The sequence below is a fragment of the Bactrocera neohumeralis genome, chromosome 6 (genome assembly GCF_024586455.1).
Source record: "Bactrocera neohumeralis isolate Rockhampton chromosome 6, APGP_CSIRO_Bneo_wtdbg2-racon-allhic-juicebox.fasta_v2, whole genome shotgun sequence".
NCBI classification, from domain to species: domain Eukaryota; kingdom Metazoa; phylum Arthropoda; class Insecta; order Diptera; family Tephritidae; genus Bactrocera; species Bactrocera neohumeralis.
The window spans coordinates 28,197,759-28,224,016 of record NC_065923.1 but is presented as its reverse complement, the minus strand read 5'-3'; the positions used below and the strand labels follow the sequence as shown (position 1 = coordinate 28,224,016).

At 35.4% G+C, this 26,258-nt stretch overlaps 1 protein-coding gene across 1 annotated transcript; it reads right to left on the bottom strand.

The window, feature by feature from the left end:
• Window positions 1-4,711: 4,711 nt before the first annotated feature.
• Window positions 4,712-15,978, bottom strand: LOC126763394 (G-protein coupled receptor Mth2-like). Its single transcript, XM_050480863.1, has 10 exons — window positions 15,890-15,978; window positions 9,940-10,491; window positions 9,726-9,879; window positions 9,309-9,494; window positions 8,412-8,663; window positions 7,895-8,066; window positions 7,634-7,828; window positions 7,445-7,566; window positions 7,101-7,171; window positions 4,712-4,988 (listed from the first exon to the last, which is right to left on the bottom strand). The coding sequence occupies exons 2-8, from the start codon at window positions 10,453-10,455 to the stop codon at window positions 7,455-7,457; spliced, it is 1,587 nt and encodes a 528-aa protein (XP_050336820.1). The 5' UTR covers window positions 10,456-10,491; window positions 15,890-15,978; the 3' UTR covers window positions 4,712-4,988; window positions 7,101-7,171; window positions 7,445-7,454.
• Between the last annotated feature and the right edge of the window lie 10,280 nt (window positions 15,979-26,258).

Genomic DNA, 26,258 nt, shown 5'->3' with positions numbered 1-26,258 from the left:
CACTGGAAACGTTGAAGAACTTCGATGTAGACATACAGGGTTTGTCCGGAAAGTAATAGAACTGTTTTTCTTCTGCCGTGACTATACTTTGGAGCGTGCGCGCACCGATTGGATTCAGTAGAGGACGTTCCTAGCTTGAACGAATGAACGAGCGGCTGGTCAATTGTGTCCGAGCACCTGGAGAGTCAGTACAAACATTTTCACGCGACATGTTTCTGTGCGTGGTGTAAGCCGAAAATGTAGCGTTCGTAAGACCAGAAGTATGCGATTAAATTCTGTGTGAACCTCGGTAAATCTGCGACAGAGACGTTTGATATGATCAAGCAGGCTTACCCATATGTTGCTTTAGCAAGAAGTGTTGTGTTTCGGTGGCACCTGGCCTTTTTGGAGGGCCGGAAAGAGGTCGCTGATGAAGACCGTGCTGGAAGACCGTCGACTAAGTATTCGTTTAATTGCCCAGATGTTAAATTTATCAAAATCTGTGGTTCATGACATTGTCACGGAGCACTTGAACATGTGAAGATGTGCGAGAAGATGGCCCCAAAAGTGCTCACTGACGACCAGAATTTGCGGCAAGATGACAAAGGGGATTCAAGCAGCATGCACCTCGGCTCTCAAGACTATTCCGGAGAATGCCTTCCGTGACGTCTATTTTGAAAGTTTTTAAAGAATTGTAACGATTGGTTTAATATTTTTTTTTTAAATCGACTCAGTCCTATTACTTTGCGATCAAACCCTATTTACCCCATATACAAGACTACTATATTTAATATAATAATCTTAGCGTTTCTAGTAAATGTTTATTTTTGAAGAAATATGGACCGATAATTTCACCGACCCACAAGCCCAAACCGTTGTTTTTTTCTGGACGAAATAGCAGCTCTTGAAGCTCTTCGTCTCACTGAGCCTGAAATAGGCCACATCGCTGAAAGAAATTTGGCTCGAAAACGTCGGATCATTTTGGAACTTATCAAGAGCCCATAGAGCGAAGCGATGTCGTTTTGGAAGGATTCGAAATTATTATCAAAAATCTGATAGCTTCGAGAATTATCTGACTAAATTATAAATGAAGGTTGAATGTAAAAATTTTCAAATTAAAAATAGCCAGTCGATTGAACCAGCCGCTTCGATCTTCTTCCAGAAAAACGTGCTTAAAGTTTTTAAGAACCGAGAAGTTAAAAAATGTTGACAAATACGTTGGTATTTCGAAAATTATTAACCGCGCCATCATCAAATTTTGGGGGAATATTTTCAAATATATTAACATTCGATACACATATGGACATATGTACATATGTATTTATGTTGTATGCAAATAAAAAGTAGATTTTTTAAATTCACATGTCAATTTGCAGACGAAGAAATTTTTTATAATTCGCATCTAGGAGCCCGTACTGAAATTTTTGCCGATTTTTATTTAACAATACTATAATTTAACTATAATTTATGTTGTTGAATTTCAGTGGAACTCTTCTGATATTGGCATTGATATGATATATAAGAATTACTTGTAAACATTTACATATTTGTGGAGAGAAATGGGACCAAGCAGTATTTATAACAATCATTTCAAAATAGCCAATAAAAAAGCAGAATGATATAACAAAAATCTGCTATTCGTCTCTGATTATTGTTTTTCACTTTCATATTGTTGTAAATAAGCTTTTATTCCTCCCAATTATGAATAATATACTATAAGTAAGATAAGCGCTTGGTTGGCTGGATTCTGGCATCCATTTCGTTTTTCTGTAATTTTCAATATGGAAAATATGGTTCCCAAGCAAACCTTTTCAATTCTCAATTCTTAGAAGTTTTCAATTTTTTTTTTTATTTTTGATAACTAAGAGGTCAACGTCCTTCTAAGTATTCAATACAATTTTCTATTTCGATTTATTTGCTTCAGTGTATCGTCTTGATAAAGATTACTTTCTCCTGTTTCAATAAGTTTCAGTTAGCTCGATCAACGTCATTTTGATTGACAACATACATACATATATCGTCTCCGGTACTTTTAAAAACTTCACGTAATTTCATTTTCTAAAAATACAATATATTCCAAATACAATTCTTTATGTCGGTCATACATATTCCAACACTACCCTTCTTAATCGCGGTAAGAAGAAAAATATAATAATTAAAAAAACCGCAAGCAACTACGCCAATAATATAAAATACGTATTGCATTAAGAATTTAATTTTAAAACCGCAAAGCTTTTAATATTGTCAAGCAAGTAGCAGCCTAAAACTATGCTACACTTTACTGCCTTCAATGAGAAACAACTGATCTTGTAAATAATTGCACTAAAGCTTTTAAAAGCTGAAGCTTTCAAATAACTGAAATAGAAAGTCTCATTTGTAAATATGTATACAAATTTTCTACAAATGACTTAAAATTTATTAGCTATAAAATAAAGACTTAGAATTCAGCTGTCGGATCTTTAATATGTGAATCATATCAATTTAAATCAATAAAAGAAATTTCTCGTGTTGATAAAATGTTGCTTTTTGATAAGAAAACATACAGTTGAGGCCAATACTGGTGAAATGAGCACCAAAGACGGTGATGCACAAAATAGGTTGTTACCGACGAAAACATCAAAAAAAGTTCACAAAATTATTTTGGATGACCGTAAAGTGAAGTTCCTCGACATAGCGAGGTGCCAGAGATACTTAATGTAAACATCATATCATTCACGGATATTTGGGTATGAGAAGGTTCTGTGTAAATTAACCAAAAATAACGACGAGTTGATGGTTGAAAGCAGTGTTTGGAGATGTTCAAGCGTAATAAACTCGAGTTAAACTCGTCGATATGTGATAATGGACGAAAAATTACTCCAACATTTCACTCCAAACTCCAAATCGACAGTCATCTGAGTGGACTGTATACGATGAAACCGTGGAAAAATGCAACAGACGACTAACTAGATTACAGCGTCTGTATTTTACGATGCGCATGGATTTAATTTTATTGACTACTTACCTTGAAAAAGGAAGAACTATCAAAAAAGACTATTATATAGCGTTATTGAACCATTCGAAGAACGAAATCGCCGAAAAACGACCGCCTTTAAATAAAAAGAATGTACTGTTTCACGAAGACAATGCACCGTCTCACAAGTCTGAGAAAACGATGGCAAAAATCCATGAATTGTGCTTCGAATTGCCTCCGCATCCACCGTATTCTCCAGATCTAGTCCCAGCGACTATTTCTGAGATCTCAAAAGAATGCCCGCTGTGAAGAAATTTTCATCGAATGAAGAAGTTATCGCCAAAACTGTAGCCTGTTTTGAAGCTAATGGACAAATCGTACTACAAAAATGGTATCGAAAAATTCGACAGCCACTATAATCTGTGTATCACCCTTGAATGGAAATATGTTCCTAAAAAATTTTCTATCACCGAAGGCATTTTCCAACATTCTGAACGTTTCGGCACCTAAAAATGTGATTCTGCTCATAAAATTTAATGGAACTTCTTTGTTGAATAATTTCACTCATCGTAAAGATCGCCGAATGCACTTTGTGAACTTCAGAAAGACAAACGTACATACATAAGTATATTAAACAATAATAATTGTTTTGATTTGACATTTGGCACAGATGTCACTGTCAGTCAAACCAACATTGAAAATAATATTTCGACGAATGTGTTTTCGATCGAAATTTAAATTAACAAGTCTTACTATTTTTTGCCCACAGTAGTATATCATAATCAGAGATGAATTATGAAGATCAGACATGCAGGGACAGTTTAAATGTATCCGAATCAAATATGATCAGATGGTATATATCTTCTTCTTAATTGGCGTAAACACCGCTTACGCGATTATAGCCGAGTTAAAGACAGCGCGCCAGTCGTTTCTTTTTTTTCGTTACGTGGCGCCAATTGGATATTCCAAGCGAAGCCAGGTCCTTCTCCACTTGGTCCTTCCAACGGAGTGGAGGTCTTCCTCTTCCTCCGCTTCCCCTGGCGGGTACTGCGTCGGATACTTTCAGAGCTGGAGTGTTTTCGTCCATCCGGACAACATGACCTAGCCAGCGTAGCCGCTGTCTTTTAATTCGCTGAACTATATCAATATCGTCGCATATATGTATATCTCGTACAGCTCATCGTTCCATCGAATGCGATATTCGCCGTGGCCAATGCGCAAAGGACCATAAATCTTTCGCAGAACTTTTCTCTCGAAAACACGTAACGTCGACTCATCGGTTGCTGGATGGTATATATGGTAGTCGAAAAAGTCTTTTCGTATTTTGTCAATAGGTGTCATTGCAATCGTATATCTCCACTGCTACCAACCACATTGTGTCTCACCATATAATGTTTGAAAGGTGAGGTTTTAAGCTTCATTTAGCCAAAAAAAATTTGGGGAAAAATGAAAAGTTACAGCTGCTCAAAAATTAGTGAAAATAATGAAGAAATTCACTATATTGTAAAATTTTCGTATAAAAAACGAAAGATTTGCACGCAAGCCACCAATGAAATTTGTCTCTAGCGGAAAAATGGCAAACAGTGGTCGACTAAAATGGTACATATTTGTTAATTTATTTATTATTATAAATATAAAAAATTTGTTGAAGTTTGATCAGAAATACGAAAAGACTTTTTCGCTTACCCAATATTTATCTGAATTTATAATTAGCACTCATAATCAGTATTTCGGATTTTACAAATATTAAAAAAAATAGCAATAATAATAATGGTATACTTATTTTTCGTTTTTACTTCCTCTTTAATTTGTTATTTTGCCAGTTTTTAAGTTTCACTGCCTTGATAACGGACCCGGCAACAAGTCACATTATTAATCATAGTCTGTGTACATATGTATTAATGTATGTTAAACTCGGTATAAAATAAAAGTGCACTTAAAAATAAACACAAAAAATTCACTTAATGCTTACGAAATTCAAAATAAATTAAAATAGCTTAATAAATATGTTTAATCTCTTCATTTCCAAGATTCAGTTTCGAGTTTCCAACATTCTCTAGAAAAAAATAAAAATAAAAAAAGTAAGAATGGGCGTTTATCAGTATCAAGAGGAATTACAAAAAGTATATACTTCCTACTTTCCCAAACTAGAGGGTATTTATAAAAAATCTTTCTTGATAATTCAGTGTGTTATTCTAATTTTAAAGACTAATTTTTATCTACTATGTATATAGCTACAGATGCCAAAAAGGTATAGAAAAGCTATAATGTTTTTTTACTCTTCTTTTATGTTTCTTGTTGCTTCTTGTAATCTTTTAAGGGTTAGAATGACCAATTCAGATTCTAGTTGTCATACAACTTTTGAGAAAATGATACACATCCTCAACTACTCCTCCACTTAATCAACTAGAGATAGTCTCATCTACTTGAGAACCACGATTATAATAGAAAGTGTGCCAAGAATCCAGCTTACAGAAGCAAAAGAGAGCGTTTTCTATTAAGAAAATATATTCACTTGCATTTTGAAGAGGCAGTTTCTATAACAGAAATATTGTTGCTTCGATCATAACCTGGCAAATAGTAGATTGTCAAAAATCTCCCTTCCGCTTTTTTGCTCTTTATTCAATGCTTTATAAAAAGTGTTGCAGTGATCGGATTTAGTTCAAATATGCGCCGTTTCGTTCGATAATCTGTTTCCATCTAGACGGCAACTTCATAATACCCCCCCTCCTTATTTGCGAAGAACTCAGACAGCCACTTTTCACAAGCCCCTTTTGAGTTCAACTTTACACCAACAAGGGCGTTTGCCATGAACAGGAACAGGTTCACTTGACGCTATGTCCGGGCTATATGGTGGATGCGATAAATCCGATCCCAGCTCCCGTAGCTTCTGACGAGTCATCAACTTTGGTCTGGCGATGTCCTGGTGGAACACTACACCCTTCCTGTTGGCCAATTTTGGACGCTTCTGGTCGATCGCCTGCTTCAAACGGTTCAGTTTTCGCAGTAGATGGTAGAATTAAGCATCTGGCCATATTGGAGCAGCTCATAGTGGTTGATTCCTTTCCAATTCCACCAAACACAAAGCAAAACCTTCCTGGCCGTCAATACCGGCTTGGCCACTATTTGGGACGATTCACCGGCCTTCGACCACGACCGTTTTCGCTTGATATTGTCATATGTGAGGCATTTTTCGTCGCCATTCACCGTCCGCTTCAAAAATGGATCGAGTTCGTTCCGTTTCAGCAGCATATTGCAAGCGGTCCAGAAGGTTTGTTTGCGTCAAATCATGCGGCACCGAAACATCAAGCTTTTTTGTGCGCGAATTTCGGCGTTAGTGAACTCCATGTTAACTGTTTAATATCCAAACTAATCATGCATGGCGTCGCTTTGTAGGTTATGTTAAGACCTTTCAAAGATGTAGAGTATTGCCAGATACGAGCTCTGTAGGGCTTTACACATAGCCGCGAAATTCAAAAGACAAAAGCGAACGGGAGATATTTGACAACCTAATATATTAGATCTAGGCCGGGCATGTAAAATCGGACGATCGGTCCACAAAATGTTCCCGTGCCAGTGTGACAAAGAAGAGAATATTACTGCCGACAGTGCATCAATAGAGGAAGACTCAATTCAGTCTCACACACGTCATTCTCAAGCATTGGGAATCTCTGTGACGTCGTTTTGGCATATTTTGCGAAAAGAGCTTGGCCTACATCCTTACAAGATTAAATTGACGGAAGCACTAAAGCCGCTTGACCACCAAAATCGTCGTATGTTCGTGAACTGGGCTGAGCAACAACTGGAAATTGATTGAAAATGATTCGGATTTTCATCGAAATATCATCTGCAGCAATGAGGCTTATTTCTGGCTGAATGGCTTCGTCAATAAGCAAAATATGCGCTAAGGGTTAGGCAGCAATTCACACGTACTCCGACTCACCATTGCTTATAAGATTTTTCAATGACCATTCTAAAAACTGTATACCGAAACGAAAAGTTAAAAGGATGCCAATCTTAAATCTCAAAATCTAATTGCAGTTGATAAGAGCGAAAAAAGAATCTGGGAAAGATCTCCTACTTCATTAAAAAGGTTGTGCAGACAAAAATTTTGTCAAACTAAGCACTTTTAATACCGAAAACAGCAAAAACAATGAAATATACTCACACAATAAGGACGCAGGAAACTGCATTCGATTTGGAGAATCCACTTTCATAATACACTTCGTTTGATATGGCCTAAAAATGGAGTAATATTTAAATTAAAATAATAGTAATGCAAAAATTCAGGAATCAGAAGGTTAAATACATATTTAAAAAGTAGTTGAAGTGTGAACCATGCATTATATTTTAATGTGAAAAAGTATGGGTTAGTCATAACACTAGGCATACATTGATTAAAGAAACGCGAAACCCCAAAACCCCCAAGAGAGCAAGCAACCATAATGCAAACAAACCACCATAAAACAGCACATAACACAAATAACGGTACTAGAAAACGTTTGTTTTTACCCATTTTCGTTTATTTCAAAATCTGTGGAACTTCGTTTGTTATACTTCGCAAGGCTATCTCTTCTTCAGAGCACTGCGATTCGGCAGAGTCTGTGGCGTCCGAACTCTTCGTGCACAGAATTCTTTAGCGCAGCATCCAATAAAAACGTTTTATATTGCCAATTTATTGAAAGTTCATATGTTTGTTACCTTTTCTTTATGAGCAACAGCACTTTCTTCTTCAACACCAGAATGGCAAAAATGATCAGGCCCTGTGCAGCATTGTAGACATCTGCGATTTGAAAGAAAATCGTGTAATCACTATTATTGCCCACCATATACCCGATTATCTCCAACAGCCAGCCGATACCCATGACAGTGAAGAGGCGAAAGAAGAGCCAAAGACTGGAATATAATAAAACATTCGTATTTATACAATAAAGTAACGATAAAAACCAAGAGGAGACTCACTTATTCTTATGCGAACGCAATTTTCGTCTGCTATCTTTGCTCTCAACCGATGTATGCATTTCACTTCTCATTTTATATATCTTTTTTATGGTCAAAACGAATATGGCAATGTTGAAAATTATGAGCAGCAGGCATGGTCCATAGAAATAGATCATAGCGGACCAGTCGTCAGCTTTATGAGAGAAGAATATACATTTAATAACATTTATATATATTTTTTTTTAAGCAGATAGTATAACAGTTAAGCTATTTCTCGCACCGTTAATCGGTTCATAATGGTTTTGGTCGACAACAGCGCTTTTGCTGACGTCACTTAGCGATTTAATTTTGCTGCAGATACATTTACTCAACATTCAAGGTTGAAGAAACGCATGAAAGGTTAAGGTTTTAGTTTAAGACGATGTTCACCAAAAGTTATTAGAATTAATTTTTCTTATCAGCCAGTCTGTATTGCTAGAGTGACGTCACACAAAAATTTCGCTCAATTTTTCAATTTTATTCGTTCATATTAACTTACTCTTTAGCCAGCAGTGTGAATATCCAATACCCGACTTTAAGTAGATTGGTAGATTTGAATACTGCAAACCCATGGTGAGGACGGTCATTAGCGCTGGTAATCCCCAACCATAGAGAGAATAATACATAAATTGTTTTCGTTGAGACAAATGTTGTACATTGCCTTTGGAGCGGCAGAAATTTTGCCAAACATCGTAGCATACCACATTGAGCCAGAAAAATCCGGCTGTAATAAAATAGTAGGCGACGAAACCTAGCAAAAAGAAAAAAATATATTAATATATAGCTTTTTATATCGTTTTTTGAGATTTAACATTTATTGCAAGGACACAATCTTTTTCCCGCATGAATCTATTCGGTGGTGTCCCGTTTTTTGCCTCTGCTGCATATAATCTGAAATCCTACAAGGCTTAGGTGCTTAGGTAACCTTGAGTGTAATTGACCTATTTTTTTCAGGAGTCTTTTCTCGTTGCTAGGTGTAAACTGTGAGAGATTTTGAGTCAGGAGAGAGAAAGCCGCACTCCAAATGAATGTCTTCGATCGACATTTGAAGTAGGAAGTAGGAATAGTTTAGACAGCAGCTTGTTCACCATTTTATGACTACATTGAAAGCCCCACTCACTTAACCTTATATATAAAGCTTTAATTATAATTACTAATTATATGATTTTTCGAGAATTCAGCTCCATTCTCCGACAAGAAACGCGCATTGGTTCATGCCCTTATTCTGGATCTGGTTCCATAAACATTTTAAAATGATTTTTTTTATATAGCTCTATAATCTTTTGGCGAAACACATGACCCTGCATCCATTGAATTACTCGTTGATCCATCAGATATACATATGTATTTTAAATATAGATATATCACTAAACTACAGAGGAATGAAAAAACTCACCAATAATAGCGCAAATAGTATTTTCATAGCTATCTCCTCGCATATTGACCATTACAATCAACGTCGTGCCAATAGCTAATGAAATTAGATAACAAATTAGGCACTTGGTATGCAAGTTCCACAATTCCGGAATTAGCCAATAAACTAGGATGGTTATATAGAGAAATGGCGCCGAAATCAGCATAACTGGAAAGAAACAAAATTTTTTTTTTTTATAATTTTTTAAAACCGAAAATGGGCTCTCTCTTTCTCTCTAACTCTCAATCGCTCTCTTTCTCTCTTGCTCCCGCCCTCTCGTTCTCATTCACTTTTTCTTTCTCTCTCATTCATACTCTATTGCTCTCATTCTTACTCTTTTTCACTCATTTTTACTCTCTTCCTCTCATTCTTACTCTCTGCCTCGCTTACTATACTTACTTAACGTATTCAGCATAAGTGTTGGAGGTGCCTCGTAGATTATGGGACAGTTCATTGGATTTAGTACATATGTGTCTCCAACTGGGATCGATTGCAGGCAATACTCACGTCTAGATAAGTTCTTCGCGTCAGCTAGGCGATATAAAGTACCATCCTATGAAATGTTTATAAATAAAAATATATTTAGCAAATAAAATTAAATTACACTTTTTACCTCTCGCAACTCCCACTGATCCTCTGCGTATATATGTGGCATTAGCATATAGCCACCTGCGCATGGTATCCCCTGCTGCACGACAAACTCATCCAGCACATGCATCATGACGCGACTACTGTTATGTAGCGTAACGTTTACGTACGGTGAGTATTTGAGCTCTTCATTCAGCTCTTCAGCACAGAGCGACTGTGAGTCTTTACTTGACCGGTACATATCCGCTCTGGGATGACAGCAGAATCTCACACACTTCTTCAGTTTACACACACAACCGCGTACGTGTAGCTCCACTCGCTTACGTTCACCATCATACAACTCGATATAGTCATATCGGCCAGTCAAATGTGCCGGCACCAACAGTCCCTCATGGAGGTATGAGCCATTGCCGAATTTGGTGCTGGCTGTCAAGTTGACCGTGTCTTCAAAGACGCAATTGGGTATCTCTGACAACGCACTTCGTGCATTACCAAAGAGTAAGCATACTCCAAAGAGTAGTAAAGAGATTTGGCCAAACATTAGTATTATTTGACAAGCGTCAAATTCTGGGAAATGCTGAAATAATAAAAGATAAAATGTTTCTTAATTCGCATATCTTTGTATGTATAGGGCTTGTATGCTGCTGTGACACATCTGGATTCCCCAGAACTTATGTTGAATCGTTAATGAAATTCATTCACGTGACGCCCACATTATGTGAACTTATGGTCTTCAAAATGTGACCTTTGGCAGTGTTACGCATTCATTAAGCAAATGTCCATTCAGAGTAAGTGGTTGTAAAAGTTAAATGATGACTAATAAACTGGCAGCTTCGTCTTCATATTCAAGTTTTACTTTCACTATTTAATGAAAAATGTTATAATATTTAGGATAATATAAGGATTGAGATCATTCCATAGTATTGCTTTTTTTTTAGATACACTCATGCATCACCTCTGTTAACGCTAATTTGGAAGCTTGCTTAGTAGAATAAAGCCACGAATAAGCTAAAAAAATGTGTGACAGCAAACCAATACTCGACTACTAAAGACTTAGATCGGTTGATCACTGCATCTCACATTCTTCTGATTCATGTTTCTAAATCTAGTGGATACTATTAAAGAAGAATCAATATTCAACGGTTTTCAAAAGCCTTTCGGCGGGACGAAAAAAATATATTTATAAGTTTAGTATCTAAGCTGAAAGAGCTCTGAAATCAGTTTAAAAGAAAATTCCACTATGTGGTTAATATTATTCCAGTTATGTTTGGAAGCAAGAACTAACTAGTGATATTTTCAGTTACCAATAGAGGCAGATGGAAATACTTTTTACATACCTACTTTTTATAAAAATCTCAACGACCTCTTTAAACTGAACAAGCAAATATAATCGACAGAAACTTGCCTCATGAGAGTCGTCCATCTACCTCTGTTATTAACGATAATTCGTATAAAGTTGAAGAAACAGTGCTTCAAAATCGTCTCATTGGCATCAGAGACTTAGCAGAGGATATCAGCATCTTTTATGGATCGACTCAACTATTCAGGTGAATGTTTTGGTCATGAAACGTGTCAACGCTAGATTCTTACAAAAAGACCTCAATCTGTCGAAACACGATCTCGAGTAGAGGTCAGAAAAGACAGCATGAACAATTTAGCTTAGGACATTCATTCATTAAACGCATCTGTATTTCCTACAGGACGTGGGCTTGCAAATATGAGGTCAAAACTGTCAGCAAATGTAAAATGATGCTCTTAAAATGAGCCGAAACCTTAAAGACCAAAATTCGCTGAAGGCACTTAAGGCCATCCCAGCTGTGGTTTGTAACAAGTGTATGAAAAATTGGACTAATCGTTGGCATGCTTGCGATAATATAGTATTTTTGTCAGTCCGCGACAAATTTGCTCAGATTTAAAATTATTTTTTTTTTGTACTTTATGCCTTCTATTCTTTTTTATCTCCCAAATATATTTAAAATTAACACCAATAAAAAAAGGTATTCTATAGGTGTGTCGTTTCTTGTGGGGATTAAAGTAATTTATGGTTGGTTCCATGACTAATAAAATATGTGTATATTTATATTATGCATATAAATATATGTACAATATAATATGTATGTATATATATAGAGAAATTTTATTTGCACATAATTTTACCTGTACGTTTTCGTATTATCCACATTTATTCTTGTTATATCAACCACATTCTTACTGAACCAGAAACTATTTATATCTTTCCATTAATTTCCAAGAATTTTTCCCCAACAATACTAATTTTAAAGATTTTTTAATGTAATCAAACGTATGAGTTTTCACACCTTTGTGATGCACATATTGAAAGCACTATACATATTAGGGTGATTCAAAAAAATTTTTTTTTTTCGTTTGGTACTCGGAAAATAGGTTCCTAGACACTTCTATGAAAGCCTCTCCAAGCATGAGTTCCAAATTGTAACGGTAAGGTCCTCCTACATACAGTTTTCTATTTTTTCTTATTATCAGATAGAAAAATTTATATCTCGCTTCCAACTACTTGAAAATATATCTTGCTCCTTAAATCAACCGTTTAAAAGATATTAACAGTTAAAGTTTGATTATTTTTGGGAAAATTTTTTTATTTCTTATGAATTTTATAACTCAATGAAAAAAAATTATTATGAATGAATATAAATACTCATGAACGTTTTGACATACTAGCGCATTTTGTGTTATTTAGAGTAACTTAAAATATTCAAAAAATTACCGATTTATTGAGTATATGGGAATAAATTCATCAATTTACTGATGTTAATATTATGGCCAAGAATTTAGCTTTATTACAGAGATAAGTGTTTGCCATTGTGTTTTACAAAGGATTGCGGACAAGTGATCGCCGCGACTTGTTCGAATAAATTTCAATCGAGAGGCATAATTTTCGACCACTTTTTGCAGCAAATGAAGCCGTATTTCAGCAATAACATGCGGAATATGATGTTCCAAATCGTCAATCGAGCCGCGCTTATCTCTGTGGACAAGCGACTTCACATAATCCTACAAAAAGTAGTCCAGCGGTGCTAATTATATGATCTTGGGGACCACGCCACAGGCCCACGATATGAGATAATACGCTCACCAAAAGTTACCTTCAATAAATTGATACTTTCATTGGCTGTACGGCACATAGCGCCATCTTGATGAAACCAAGGGTCATCCACATGCTCCAATTCAGCCACGAAAAAGTCATTAATCATAGCTCTATAGCGTTTTCCATTGACTGTAAGTGCATTGCCTGTTTCATTTGTGAAGAAGTATAGACCAGTGATTCCCTCTGTTCGTAGAGCACAACAAAAAGTGACTATTTGAGTTACATCCTCCTCATCAATGGCTTGTGGATTGTCATCACGCCAAAGGCAACATTTTATTAACTTATCCATTCAACCAAAAATGAGCTTCATCGCAAAACATAATTTTCAATTTTTTTCGAACCACTATTTTTGTAATATATTTGCACGATTTGCAAATTTTGCAAAGAGACCAACTTCAAAAAAGGTATTGCCTCGTTGAATATCACACGTCCAAAAAAACACCCGTTATTTACGAATCAAACCCCAACCTTTACCAAATCTATTAGAGCTTTATCCAGATATCTCAATTTCACTCAAGTCCGGATAAACGAACAACAGATCTAAAAGACGAACAGCCAGAACGACAAATCAAAACTAAATTGAGGGCAATGCGATATGTGCTCCATCATCCGATATCCCATAATCCAAAAAAGGATTAGTCAAAACAAAAAGTCTTCGTCCAGGGAACCTGTTGCGAAGGCAAAGATTTTCCTAATGGCCGGAAAGAATATAGTCACTATTTACTGGATTCACAATGTGAAGTCTATTTCATCGACTACCTGGAGACGAAAAAACGGGCAAGAGGCTGTATTAGTCGAATTTATAGATCCATCCATAGAGTTTTACTGTGACAGTACACCGGCCTACACCTTCGCTGAATGATACGTTCATATATGTATGTATATTGAGATAAAAAACACACGGAAATTTTAATTAAATTCCCCGGCTAAATGATATTCCAATAAAATAGGTAACACTGTCATTAATTACTATGCCAGATATGAATCCGATCTGTCAACCAGTTTGTTTACAGCAGCTGCTTACATAAGTCGGGACACCTCAGTAGTGCGTTGTGATTTTTATGGATAAAAATATCGAACAAAGAATTTATCTCAAATTTTGTATTTATAATCAAATTTCTTGTGCGAAATCGTTGCGAATGTTGGAAAAGGCTTTCGGTGATTTAGTTTTATCAAAATCACAAGTCTACATGTGGTACAAAGCCTTCAAAGACGGTCGAAAGATATACCTCGTTCAGGACGACCTTCGACCTCTTCAACTGAAGAAAATATAAGAAAGTGAAGTGAAAATCGACAGGCTAGTGTTAGTGAGAAGCCATCCCTCTGGAGTCTGTTCGAATGATTTTGGTGAATATTTTGGGTATGAAACGCGTTCTCGACTCATCCCGAAAAAGCTGAATTTTCTTAAAAAAAAGGTATCGTATACAGGTCTCTGTGGGTATGCTTGATCGTGCGCATTCCGATCCCACATTCATGAAGAACATTATAACTGCTGATGAGACACTGGTTTATGAGTTTAACATGCAAACAAGTCAACAATCATCGGAATAAAGGAAAAAAAAACGAGCCGAAACCCAAAAAACCACGCCGAAGCCGCTCAAAAATGATTCCTAATGTAGCTTTCTTCTGCCCTTTCTTCCGCATGCATTACTGTTTCGACGTTTTTAGTCAAGGTGATGCTCATTATTTTTTTCAATATTTGAATTTTGATGCATCATAAATTTCTTCTGGGGGGACAGACGGTCAAAAAGGAGTTCTATTTAGTCGTATTGAGACGTTTTTGTAAGAAAATCCGTCGAAAACAACCGAAATTGTGGAAGAACAACTCATGGATTCTACAAAATGATAATTATCATCGAATTGAACCACGATTGTGACCAAATTTAACGCCAAAAACACAATGAATGCTATTGATCAACCACCGTATTCACCAGAATTGGCTCCGTAGGATTTTTTCTTGTTCGCCAAACTGAAATTGCCGCTCCGTGGAACCCTTTTTGAGTTCATCGTAGAGATAAAACCGAATTCGCTGAAGGAGCTGAAGGCCATCCCAAAAAGTGTCTTTTTAGTATTTTTTAAATAGCCAACTTATTCTCACCCACCGGGTGAAGCAGAGGAAGAGGAAGACCTCCACTCAGTTGGATGAACCAAGTGGAGAAAGACCTGGCTTCGCTTGGAATATGGCGCTACGTAGCGAAAAGAAGAAACGACTGGCACGCTGTTGTTAACTCGGCTATAATCGCGTAAGGGGTGTCTACGCCAATTAAGAAGAAGAAGAACTTATTCTCATATTCATTTCGAAAAGCACCCATTAAAAAAAAATAAATTAGATCAGATTCAGATAACAGTTCCTAGAATTTTTTCATAAACAAATTTTTCTCAAAAAGACATTTTCTTGTATTTTTTACACTAAGGGAGGAATTTCACGCATTTGACGGCACTTTCTTTTCCTCACACTAAAAACGATTAACAATTTTTGCTAATCCTTTGAATTTCTTCTCATTTTTTTTAAATTACCGGATCACTTGAACCGCAAAACACACAGATACAAACATATAAATAAAGCAACAAGTCTTAACACAGCACAAATGAGGAAATATCAAAGAGATTCTTTCAAAGTAAGAGACAACGACGCTCTTTAGCTTTATGCAGCCACTTTATACAAACGCATAGTGTAGTACATATATGAAAATGTTACTATTGACACAATTTCAAGCACTTTGTTTGTATTAAAAGCCAAAAAACTCATTTATCTTTTAATGTACACAAATTAAGAACAACAACAACATGTGATTTATTTTTGTCAACCCAATTCAAGTTTTCCAATAAACATTTATTATACTTAACTTACTCGAAGCTAAATGAATTTGATTTGAATGAAACAACGAAGTCGCCACGACACGATAATTGCTGGCGTGCCCAACAAGTGGTGAACGCGAACTGCCGATGTTCTTTGGGAATCGAAGAACAAAGGCTGTGGCACCGAATAAATACTAACAAACACAGCCATGTGCTTAAAAATCAGTATATGCCTTGTAAGTGTGTGAGTGTGCAGGTAATTAAACCATTAAAAGGAAAATATCACACACGCACACGCACAAATAGACAATATGTACGAAATTTACGCCTCCAAAATGTCAATGCAAACAAAAATTGAAAACAAAAAAATAAACAAAAATACTTTACCAATTTGAAGCTACATATGTAATTAAAAAGCAAAATTAATTGCGGTCTCATTTTATTTTTTTATTTAATTTGTTACTTTTTAATTCTTTATCATACCCTGAACAGGGTATATTAAGTTTGTCACGAAGTTTGTAACACCCAGAAGGAAGCGTCAAAGACCCTATAAAGTATATATAAATGATCAATATGTTGAGCTGAGATGGTTTAGCTATGTCCGTCTGTCTGTCTGTCTGTCCGTCTGTCTGTATATGTATATGTATACGAACTAGTCCCTCAGTATTTAAGATATCGTTTTGAAATTTTGCAAACGTCATTTTCTCTTCAAGAAGCTGCTTATTTGTCGGAACTGTCGATATCGGACCACTATAACATATAGCTGCCATACAAACTGAATGATCGGAATCAAATGCTTGCATGGGAAACTTCCTCATTTGACGATATATCTTCACGAAATTTGGTATGAGTTATTGTTCATAGAAGTAATGTAATATCGAAAGAAATTGTTCAGATCGACTCACTATAGCATATAGCTGCCATACAAACCGAACGATCGGCATCAAGGGCTTGTATGGAAAACTTTCGCATTTGACGTGGTATCTTCACGAAATTTGACATGGATTACTACTTAAGGTAACAATACTTATAATCTCCGAAAAAATTGTTCAGATCGGATTACTATAGCATATAGCTTCCATACAAACTGAACACATAGTAACTAAAAGAAATGCACCTGTGAAGGGTATATTAGCTTCGGTGCAGCCGAAGTTAACGTTTTTTCTTGTTTCGATTTTAATACGAGGTCAGTTTGTTTCATATACATATGTACATATACATACATAGTAGTTATTGACCCTAAGAGTTTTGCTAGTTCAGAGCCCTAAAAATGGTCAAACTCCGACAATTAATTTAGGGAGTAGACAGAAGAGAATCGCATTTCTCTCTTTCTGGCTTTAGTAAATATATGTGTGGGTTTATTTAGACATTTTGATTTCAATAAATTTCGGCTACTGGATCAATCTTCGAAACGATCTTACTCAACAGAGCCTCTACGTGTAAACGTGAATCCAGAAATTCAATTTTTATAACCCTTCATAAGTGCTTTTTTTATAGCATATGAGAGTACAAAACGATCTGCATCTTGAGTTTTTGATCGGACAGTTCGGATGGCAGCATTGTATATGCTATAGTGGTTCGATATCGACAGCTGCTATATAGTACATATGCGCTGCTTCTGGACACGAAAAGAGCGTGTGCAAAATCAGATCGATTCCCAAAAGGGGCGGGCATGGCTAAATCAATTCAGCTTATCACGTCAATCATTTACCACATATGAATATTTTATAGAGTCTTCGACGTTATCCACTTCATGACAAACATAGTTCACTGTATAATAAAATATGTTCGCTAAGAAGCTACGGATTTAAAGTATTACCTACTGAAGCTTATTGACCCAAACACTTCGACACTACAGCCGACTCGATTGGGGAAAGTGGCTTTCAGTCAGTATTCCACAAATTTAATAATATTTTTGAGTCTATAGTCTACTTTAAGCCAAAAAAAAACTTCAACCTAAATACAACTCTGCTTTTAATTGGCACCACATAGGAATATATAATAAAATAAAAGTTGTTTACAAATAACTTTTTGCGGGTTCATTTTAAGGGGTCAGTAGGGTAATCTTTAAAAAAATTTTTTTTTTTTGCATTTTCTGTTCCCTTATACCCTTAGAATTAATGTAGAAACCCACTTTGCCATTGGAAGGTTTCAAAAAATGCCCAAAAATAATAATACCGCTCGTCGTTCGGAGCGCTCGGAGTGCACATCTGGCAGTACCTCAAACTTTAAACGCGTTTTTCTCAAACACACACTTTTTTAAACTGGCGGGCATGATTCCGCTCGAACTACTCAACCGATTTGCTTAATTTTTTGTTTAATGTTCACAAAACGCCTGGTTATCGTTTCTATATTTTTTATAATTCATTGACAATGTTATGACAAAATTTATGTAAAAAAAACATGGGGAAAGATTAAAAAAAAAACGTTAATTACTTTTTTATTTATCAACATTTTTTCATGAGTCTAGTAGGGACGATAACCATTCACGTATGTACTTTTTAAGAATAAATTGAGTTTTTGTGTTTCCGATGATCCAAACATGAGAGATCGTGTACGTCAGTGAAAAACGCATCTCATTCACCCAGTTATTTCTCCGACAGATGTCAACAAAAAATTCCGAAAAATTTGTTCATACACTCCATGATATACCTCATGATATAAGAAAAAAAGTTCTATTGTAGAAAAAAAGTTTCTATGAAAAAGAATGGTGACCCCTTAAAGGCAGTGAAATAAAAGATTAAACCACTGCTGAAGCTAATTCTTAAATCCAAATTCGTTAAATTAAAAAAAAATTTCTATGAGGTAACAATCGCGTCTTTAGTTCATGAACCTCGTGCTATCAAACAACTCCACTGAGAAAAAAATCTAAAACATCCAGACAATCGAGTGCGTCGTTTTTATAATATACTTCTTAACAGATCCGAACCATGCTAAGATCGATGGAGTACCAGACACACTAAAAATTGTATATTTTTTCTATCAGAGAGTGCCTAAAGTATTTAACACACATTATTCAAAAATGAACATGTGTGTTGGTAACAAAGAACCCCACTTAGTCGAGATGCAGCAATACTTGTATATTTAATTCTTTTAGTATAATATTAAATAATATAATATAAGAGATATGGAACACTCATGATTATAGGAACACATATAGTCCACCAATCTTAAATCACATACACGTAAATGCTTTTAACCTATTGACCGAAGATTATATTATGCAATTGAGTACAATGCACTTGCGCACTTGAAAAAAACCACATACCATTCAGCATAAACAATGTACAATATACATACAAACATACACATAAAGAATGATCCATTTCGAGGTTGCCTATTTTTTTAAAGAAAAAAACACACAAACTTCAAATTTAATGGGGAATGTTTATTGTCATTCAAAAGAACATGCATACTTTGACATTTATTTTTTGAAGATTATCTCTTTCAAATGTTGACCGCGTCTACATACGTCTTAGATGGTTCATCTGATTAGTCCAATTTTCCAACTAATTTGCTCTCTCAATAAATCCATTGATTAATGCGATGTGTGGGAAGTGGCGTCTTCTTGTTGAAATCAAATGTCGCGGAAATCACGTGCTTCAATTCCAAGCATCAAATAGTCGGTTATCATGGCGCGATAACGGACGTCATTGACTGTTACGTCCTCACCGGCATAATTTTTGAAGAAATATGGACCAATGATTCGTGTACACTCTCAGCTACGGCTGCTTTTTTTCTTTACTGCGTGCTGGACGTGGCCTAGACGATCGAATATTATCCAATAATGAATGCTGGGTTTCAAGATGGGTGTTGCGAATAGTTCACTCAGTAGGTCCATTATGTTGACCATAAGTTGAGTGAAGCCCGCGAAAGTTGAACGATTTATAAACTTTGCTCAGGCGTATTTCTTTCCATGATGAAAGGTCAAACAATACTGAACAAAAATAACATGACAGCTTGACACGACTAACGGGTGAGCCAACAAAAAAGTACCTCTACTTGAATCATCCGTTATATTAAGTTATATAAGATAGTGAAATGAAATGAAATATTCCCCACTAGATGACGTGTCTTTCAATATTACTCCTCCACCAAATATAAGATAATAGTGCATAGCTCGTCATCATTTGGCCTTACAAACCAAATACATATACTCGTACATGTTTTGTAATTAGACCTAATCATCAAAAGACACCTCTTAAATTTTATAGCTATTGGAAGATTGGTCCACGATATATTGAATTTTGATATTTTTGATATTTTCAAAAAAAAAGTTCTTTTCTAAAGTTTCAGCCTGCCTGGTATGCTTATATTATATGTAGGTATATCTAGTAGAGTTTAAAAATAACATTATCTACTTAGATAATACTTTCTTTATCAAGCGCTCTGATTCCATAGCAATTATGAGTTTCGAAAAATATGGAAAGAAATGTATTATCTTGAATAAAAATAACTCTTAATATTATGTTTTTACATAGATTAACCCCTAACATTGATTCTAAATAAATTTACTTTAATTTAAACAAATTTTGTGTCACAAAGATATTTGTTTATTTCACTTTTTGCTCTCGCGCATAAAATTGTCTGCTGGTTTTAGCGACTCGGTCTTAAAATCCGTTAAATAAATCCCGACACTAGTCGGTTAAATAACTAAACCGGTGAGGTTAAGTAATTAATAGCTTTTATGAAAAACAATTGCGACTGTCTAGCTCTAGCATTATCGAGTCTTCCCGTTTCTGATGAGAGATCAAATATCATTCGATATTTCAAGAAGCGATAAGCGAAGTGGGTGAAGCAACACAGTCTTTATGGATCCGACCAAAGCAAATACTTAGAATTTTATACGAAAGTTTCAATACCAACAGTTTACCTTCAGGAGATCTCAAGTAATATATATGTATGTACATAGATTCAAGTAGGTATATGCCATTTTAGGTTTAGACTTATCAAACTTTCCTCGTATTTTTGTTTGTTTGTATTTTTGTACATTTTCAGATTCGATTTCGATGCTTCGATACGCAGATATGTACATATATATCCCCATAGATACATGCATACATACATAAGTATATGGTTGTGTTTGCTTGCAAAGCAGAACAACAAGTTTCATCTTCGAAATTCAAGTTGACTCTCTTTCTCTTCTGCCCAATTGGCAACAGTAACGAATACCAGCTTACTTGTTTAGATAATTTATCACGACCGTGAATTCTACAAATATTTACACTGGTGAATATGTTTTTAAATGGAAACTGCACCCATCTAAATGGATTTGTTTACCATATATCACCAGAGGCGTAAAATACTAATAAGATGCTATAAACTGTGTTGCTGCATGAGATTTGATGAACTCATGCATGTTGATCGGTGCTTCGAATTGTTATAGTAAGTAATTGGAAGTTTGATTTCTGCTCAGATGACGTCTTTAACTTTACGGAGAAAATTCTCGTGTTGTTCTCAAAATGGAGAGCAGTCTCACAGCTTCCCACGCGCATCATAAACTGTTCGCTTTCTACTGTGTTGTGCGGACTTTGTGAAATCATCGAAAAGGTTTGAATGCGTTGCCCATAAATACTTCGATTGATTGATTGATATAAGTTGGACTGATCGCCCTGCATCTTTTCATTAAATTTATGATTTGGTTAAGACTTGAGTAACCTAACATAAGAGGTAACCTATATAAGTAACCTATAAAAAGAATGTGTAGTCAGTAAAGCTTGAAAAGATTTTTAGATATGAATAGGTTAGGTAAAGAACTGATCCTTGTATCAAAGGATATAATGGAACTGTTGTTGTTGTTGTTGTTGTAACGGCAGAAATCTGCCGAGTTGACAGTCCTTGGCGGGATAAAAATCCGAGTTCGTTCCGGTTACGTAAAGCCGGCTGTCGAGGGAATGGTTAATAGAGGAACTAATTGTGACCACTGGTCTTTTTAGATGCTTGATATGGATTACAATTTGATTATAGATTATTGATTTGGTATTCGCGGTTGTTTGAATAAATTATTTACATTAATATTTATATCTTTGTATATATTTTTATAATTCTATGACTAGCATTTCCAAACCATTGCCTACCACAATGTTATATCGTAATAACCAGATGTCGTGAAACCGCAAAACCAAAATTCTTACGCTACGCTATTAAGTAACTGCAACGAGAAGCGACAGATATCAAGGCATAAAACCGCAAAATATGTCGCAAAGAGTTAACAACCCCAGCAACGATAAATTGAATTCAACACTTTGAATTCCGACTAATTAATTCTTTGACGGAGTGAATAATAATTGTTTTATTGACGCTGATTTGATGCTTAATTGACTATATGTTGTTTTGAATAAAACCAGTTTGGTTGAAAAGATGATCTTGATCATCTTGCGGTGATAAAAATATTGTTAGAAATGCTTTCAACTTCGCACTTTGGCTTCAAAGTAGTCGTTCCGAAGACGGCGCCAAAAATTTTCAGGCTTTATCGCTAAATTGATATAATGATGATTGATATAATGTACCCTTTATAATGCTATGAAAAAGATATTAATTATATTTAAACATATTATCTGATCAAATTTGACCTATTCAGCTACGTTAACTAGCATCTCATTTTCGACCTTCATTCGAGAACGTTTATATTTACAAAAGATTCGGGACGTTTGGTACGAGTCCAGCATTGACACGGTTTAAATCCAAAATATTAACCAACATATGTTGAGTCGAGCCATTAGAGATGTTATGATGATCCATTTCGAGGTTCCCTACTTTTTGGCATTTATTATTTGAAGATTATCTCTTTCAAATGTTGGCGCGACTACGTCTCAGATGGTCCATCCGTTGAGCCCAATTTTCGGTGACTCGTTCGAACATTTCGACTGGTAACTGGCGCATGACACGAGTGATGGTTTGCTCCAAGGCCTGAATCAAATCGGTATTGTCCGCATAGACTTTAGACTTTACATATCCCCGCAGGAAAAAGTCTAACGGTGTGATATCACATTATCTTGGTGGCCAATCCACCGAAAAGTTCTCTCAATAAATCCATTGAATGAAGCGATGTATGGGAAGTGATCCCGTCTTGCTTAAATCAAAAGCCGAGATGACAAGTTTCAAATTCAGGCATCAGATAGTGGGTTATCATTGCGCGATAACGGTCGCCAATGACCGGCAAAATTTTTTGAAGAAATATGGACTGATGATTCTACAAACCACTTCAGACGGTTTTTTTTGTTGAGAATGAAATGGCAGCTCTTGAATTTCTTACCCATTGAACCAGAAATGGGCCTCATCGCTGAACAGAACATGGCTCGAAAATGTCGGATCTTCTTGAAACATTTCAAGAGCTTATAGACCGAAGCGATGTCGCTTGGGAAGGAAAATTTAATTGCAAGTTGCCATCAGGCCATTAAAGATATCGAAGTAGGGACTATAATATTTAATAATATTATTATTTATAATATTTTTCCCAATAAACGCTGCCTACACTTAGAAACGTTTTTTTTCAACGCTCTGTAAGTTGACCTAAACCATTACGATTTGTGTACTTACTACGATGGCCAATAAATAGTAAAACTTTTTAATATAAATTTCGCGTGAAAACCTATTTGTTGACATATTCTTTTTTAGGTTGGTATGACTGTCATTGACATCTCTGCCAAATATCACATCAAAATAATCATTTGCATTTAGAATACGCTTGTCTCTCTAAAGTAGCTGCAGCGCATTCGTCGAGTTTTGCTCATAAAGTATGTTCGTCACATTTTGGTTTTATTTGTTTTTCTTCGAACAAAGTACGCTAATTTATAGCAGTAAACAAGAAAATAGGACAGCCAGTGGCGGATCCACGGGGGGGGGGAACGGGTGGTGTTCTGGTGTTAAAACACCCCCTAAACTAAAAAACTAAACCTAAACATATGAGAAAAATGCATATGTTTGTTGATATGGGTTTGGAATGAGGTTATTGATCAAAAAAATCACATCAAATTATAAGAAATTATAATAAGTTTCAAGATTTTTGTTGATAGTGGATATACAAACATTATAATTAGATAAAAATAGTTTAACGACGTTTGAAATAATATTACGAAAGAAGCTTGGCTGTGAAAATATTCATCAACATGTTCTTTTTTAGTAATATCAGCATATATTATGCATGCGCACCACCTGCCCCGCACCATTTTATAACCTTTACAAGCTCCTCATTATCACGTGCATAATTATTTGTCAAGTTGCATAATTAACTCATTCTTTTCAACAGTATAATACGATTTTTCGCAATTCAACTATCTTTATACCCATTTTTGTGCACAAGACAAAATGTATCCTATAATAACTGAAGTTTCGCGAGGGAACTGCTATATTAAAAATACGTTGAGTAATAAAACTTTTCGTAAACCCGGCCCCCCCAAAAATTTTTTTTTGGATCCGCCAGTGAGGACAGCAGTACTAATTTTTATGAGCTTGGGCATTTCGTGGAACGCCAAATGATTTCTTGGAAAATATTCAAAACCTGAAGTGTTTACCATATCTAAATCTTAAAAAATAAAATATACTTGTTCGCATATGTATGTATGTACATATGTACATATGTATATAGACAAATTCTTATTGAATTTAATAGATATTCTTTAGTACAACAATTTTGAATATTTTCGAAAATCATCATAAATATGGATATGTTTCTGAGAAAGATAAAATAAACATTTAAGCACGTTAATCCGATATAATTTAAGTGTACATATACATACATATCGTCACCTGAAATGCAAAATAACGTATCATCAAAAAATTCGATATAATACCAAACATAAATTCAAACATATATGTATGTATCGGGTGAAATGCAAAAAATTTGAAACGTTAGATTGGTTCATGACATTTACTTTTTGAAGATAATTTCATTTAAATTGAACGTATCATCAAAAGTCCAATTTTGGGCATTCTAACTTTGTCTTCCAAAGCTGGAATAGATAGTCTAAAGGCGTTAAATCGCATGATCTTGGTGACTTACGGGTCCATTTGATGAATTGTTTACGAAGTTTTCCCTCAAAATGGCCATAGAATCGCGAGCTGTGTGGCATGTAGCGCCATCTTGTTGAAACCACATGTACCATCAGTTCTTCCATGGCAACAAAAAGTTTGTTATCGAACGATACATAATGCGTCCAACATTTTGAAAAATTCGGTCCAATGATCACCAGCGATATACCAACCAAAATTTTGGGCAACCAATATTAAAAATGTTTTTCACTCAGGTAAGCCATTTATTCGTTTTTCATTCAAGACTGTAAATTTCCGGAAAATGTTTTCGTTATTTTGGACTTTCGAATGGTGACGACGCAGCCGCGGTCAACATTTAAATGAAATATACATAAATGTATATATAATAAAGAACCAAACATAATTTTATTCAAACATTATCAAGCATAAATACCCGATAGATAACGTTTACCATTTACACAGATTTGCGCACACCAAACAAGGGTACTCATTTTGGTGTATACAGTTATATTCGGAGGTAGGAATTTAAACGACACAGTAAATATAATATAATAATTTGAATATTAGATTTAATTCCCGGAAAATAAGCTATTATAAATCAATGTATATAGAATATGTACATAGATACACAAAAAACAATATACATATGTATGTATATGTATACCGTTGAACTTCCATAACTCGAAGATAGATACATACATAGATGTTAATTAATTGAGGTTTTGCACTGCGACTCAAGTTCTATTGTGCCCTCTTTTATATCACACACATGGTCACAAAGGTCCAGCACTCTGAACAATTCCAAGAGCTCGCTGGGCGCGATGGCGGTGGTGTGATCCCTGTCCACGTAGATGGATCCAAGGGTTTTGATCGAAGTTCTCCATAACTTGAACTCTTGAATTAGCAATAGAAATGAAATTTCATACAAATTTCGTTCCATAAATCGAACTTTTAAATTGGCACCTGATCTTCTAAGTCACATTTTTCAAGGAAATTTTGTTAACAGCGACTCACGTAGAGGTCGTCGCGCATATTTAACCCTTCAAATGATCTATTACAGATTATATTCAGGTAGACAATAAAATTTGGATTTCAGACTCAACGAATATGACTTCTAGCGGCATGGAAAATGATCAGGATTCTGAAGAAGAAATTATTCAACCGCCATTCAAAAATTATGTAACGCATAACTTTGCAATTTTAAATTCCTATCTAAACACGAATATTAATAACGGGTGATCCAAGTAGAAAGACTTTTTTCAATAGCCTTTTTTGACTGATCACGCGTCATGTTATTTTTGTTCAGTATTGTTGGGCATTTCATTCTAGAAAGACTTACGCCTGAACAATGTTTACCAGTCGTTCAACTTTATTTCGGAAATTCACGTTCTGTAAAGAATGTGTTTCGCGCGCTTCGCTGAACATATGGT

What these genes read in the sequence shown, in the direction of transcription:
- LOC126763394 (XM_050480863.1), bottom strand. Translation starts at nt 10,455, where the DNA reads ATGTTTGGCCAAATCTCTTTACTACTCTTTGGAGTATGCTTACTCTTT. An exon ending in TTCACACTGCTGGCTAAAGA is followed by an intron (nt 8,067 to 8,411) that starts GTAAGTTAATAT and finishes TCTCTCATAAAG; the next exon opens with CTGACGACTGGTCCGCTATG. An exon ending in CTGTTGCTCATAAAGAAAAG is followed by an intron (nt 7,567 to 7,633) that starts GTAACAAACATA and finishes GCTGCGCTAAAG; the next exon opens with AATTCTGTGCACGAAGAGTT.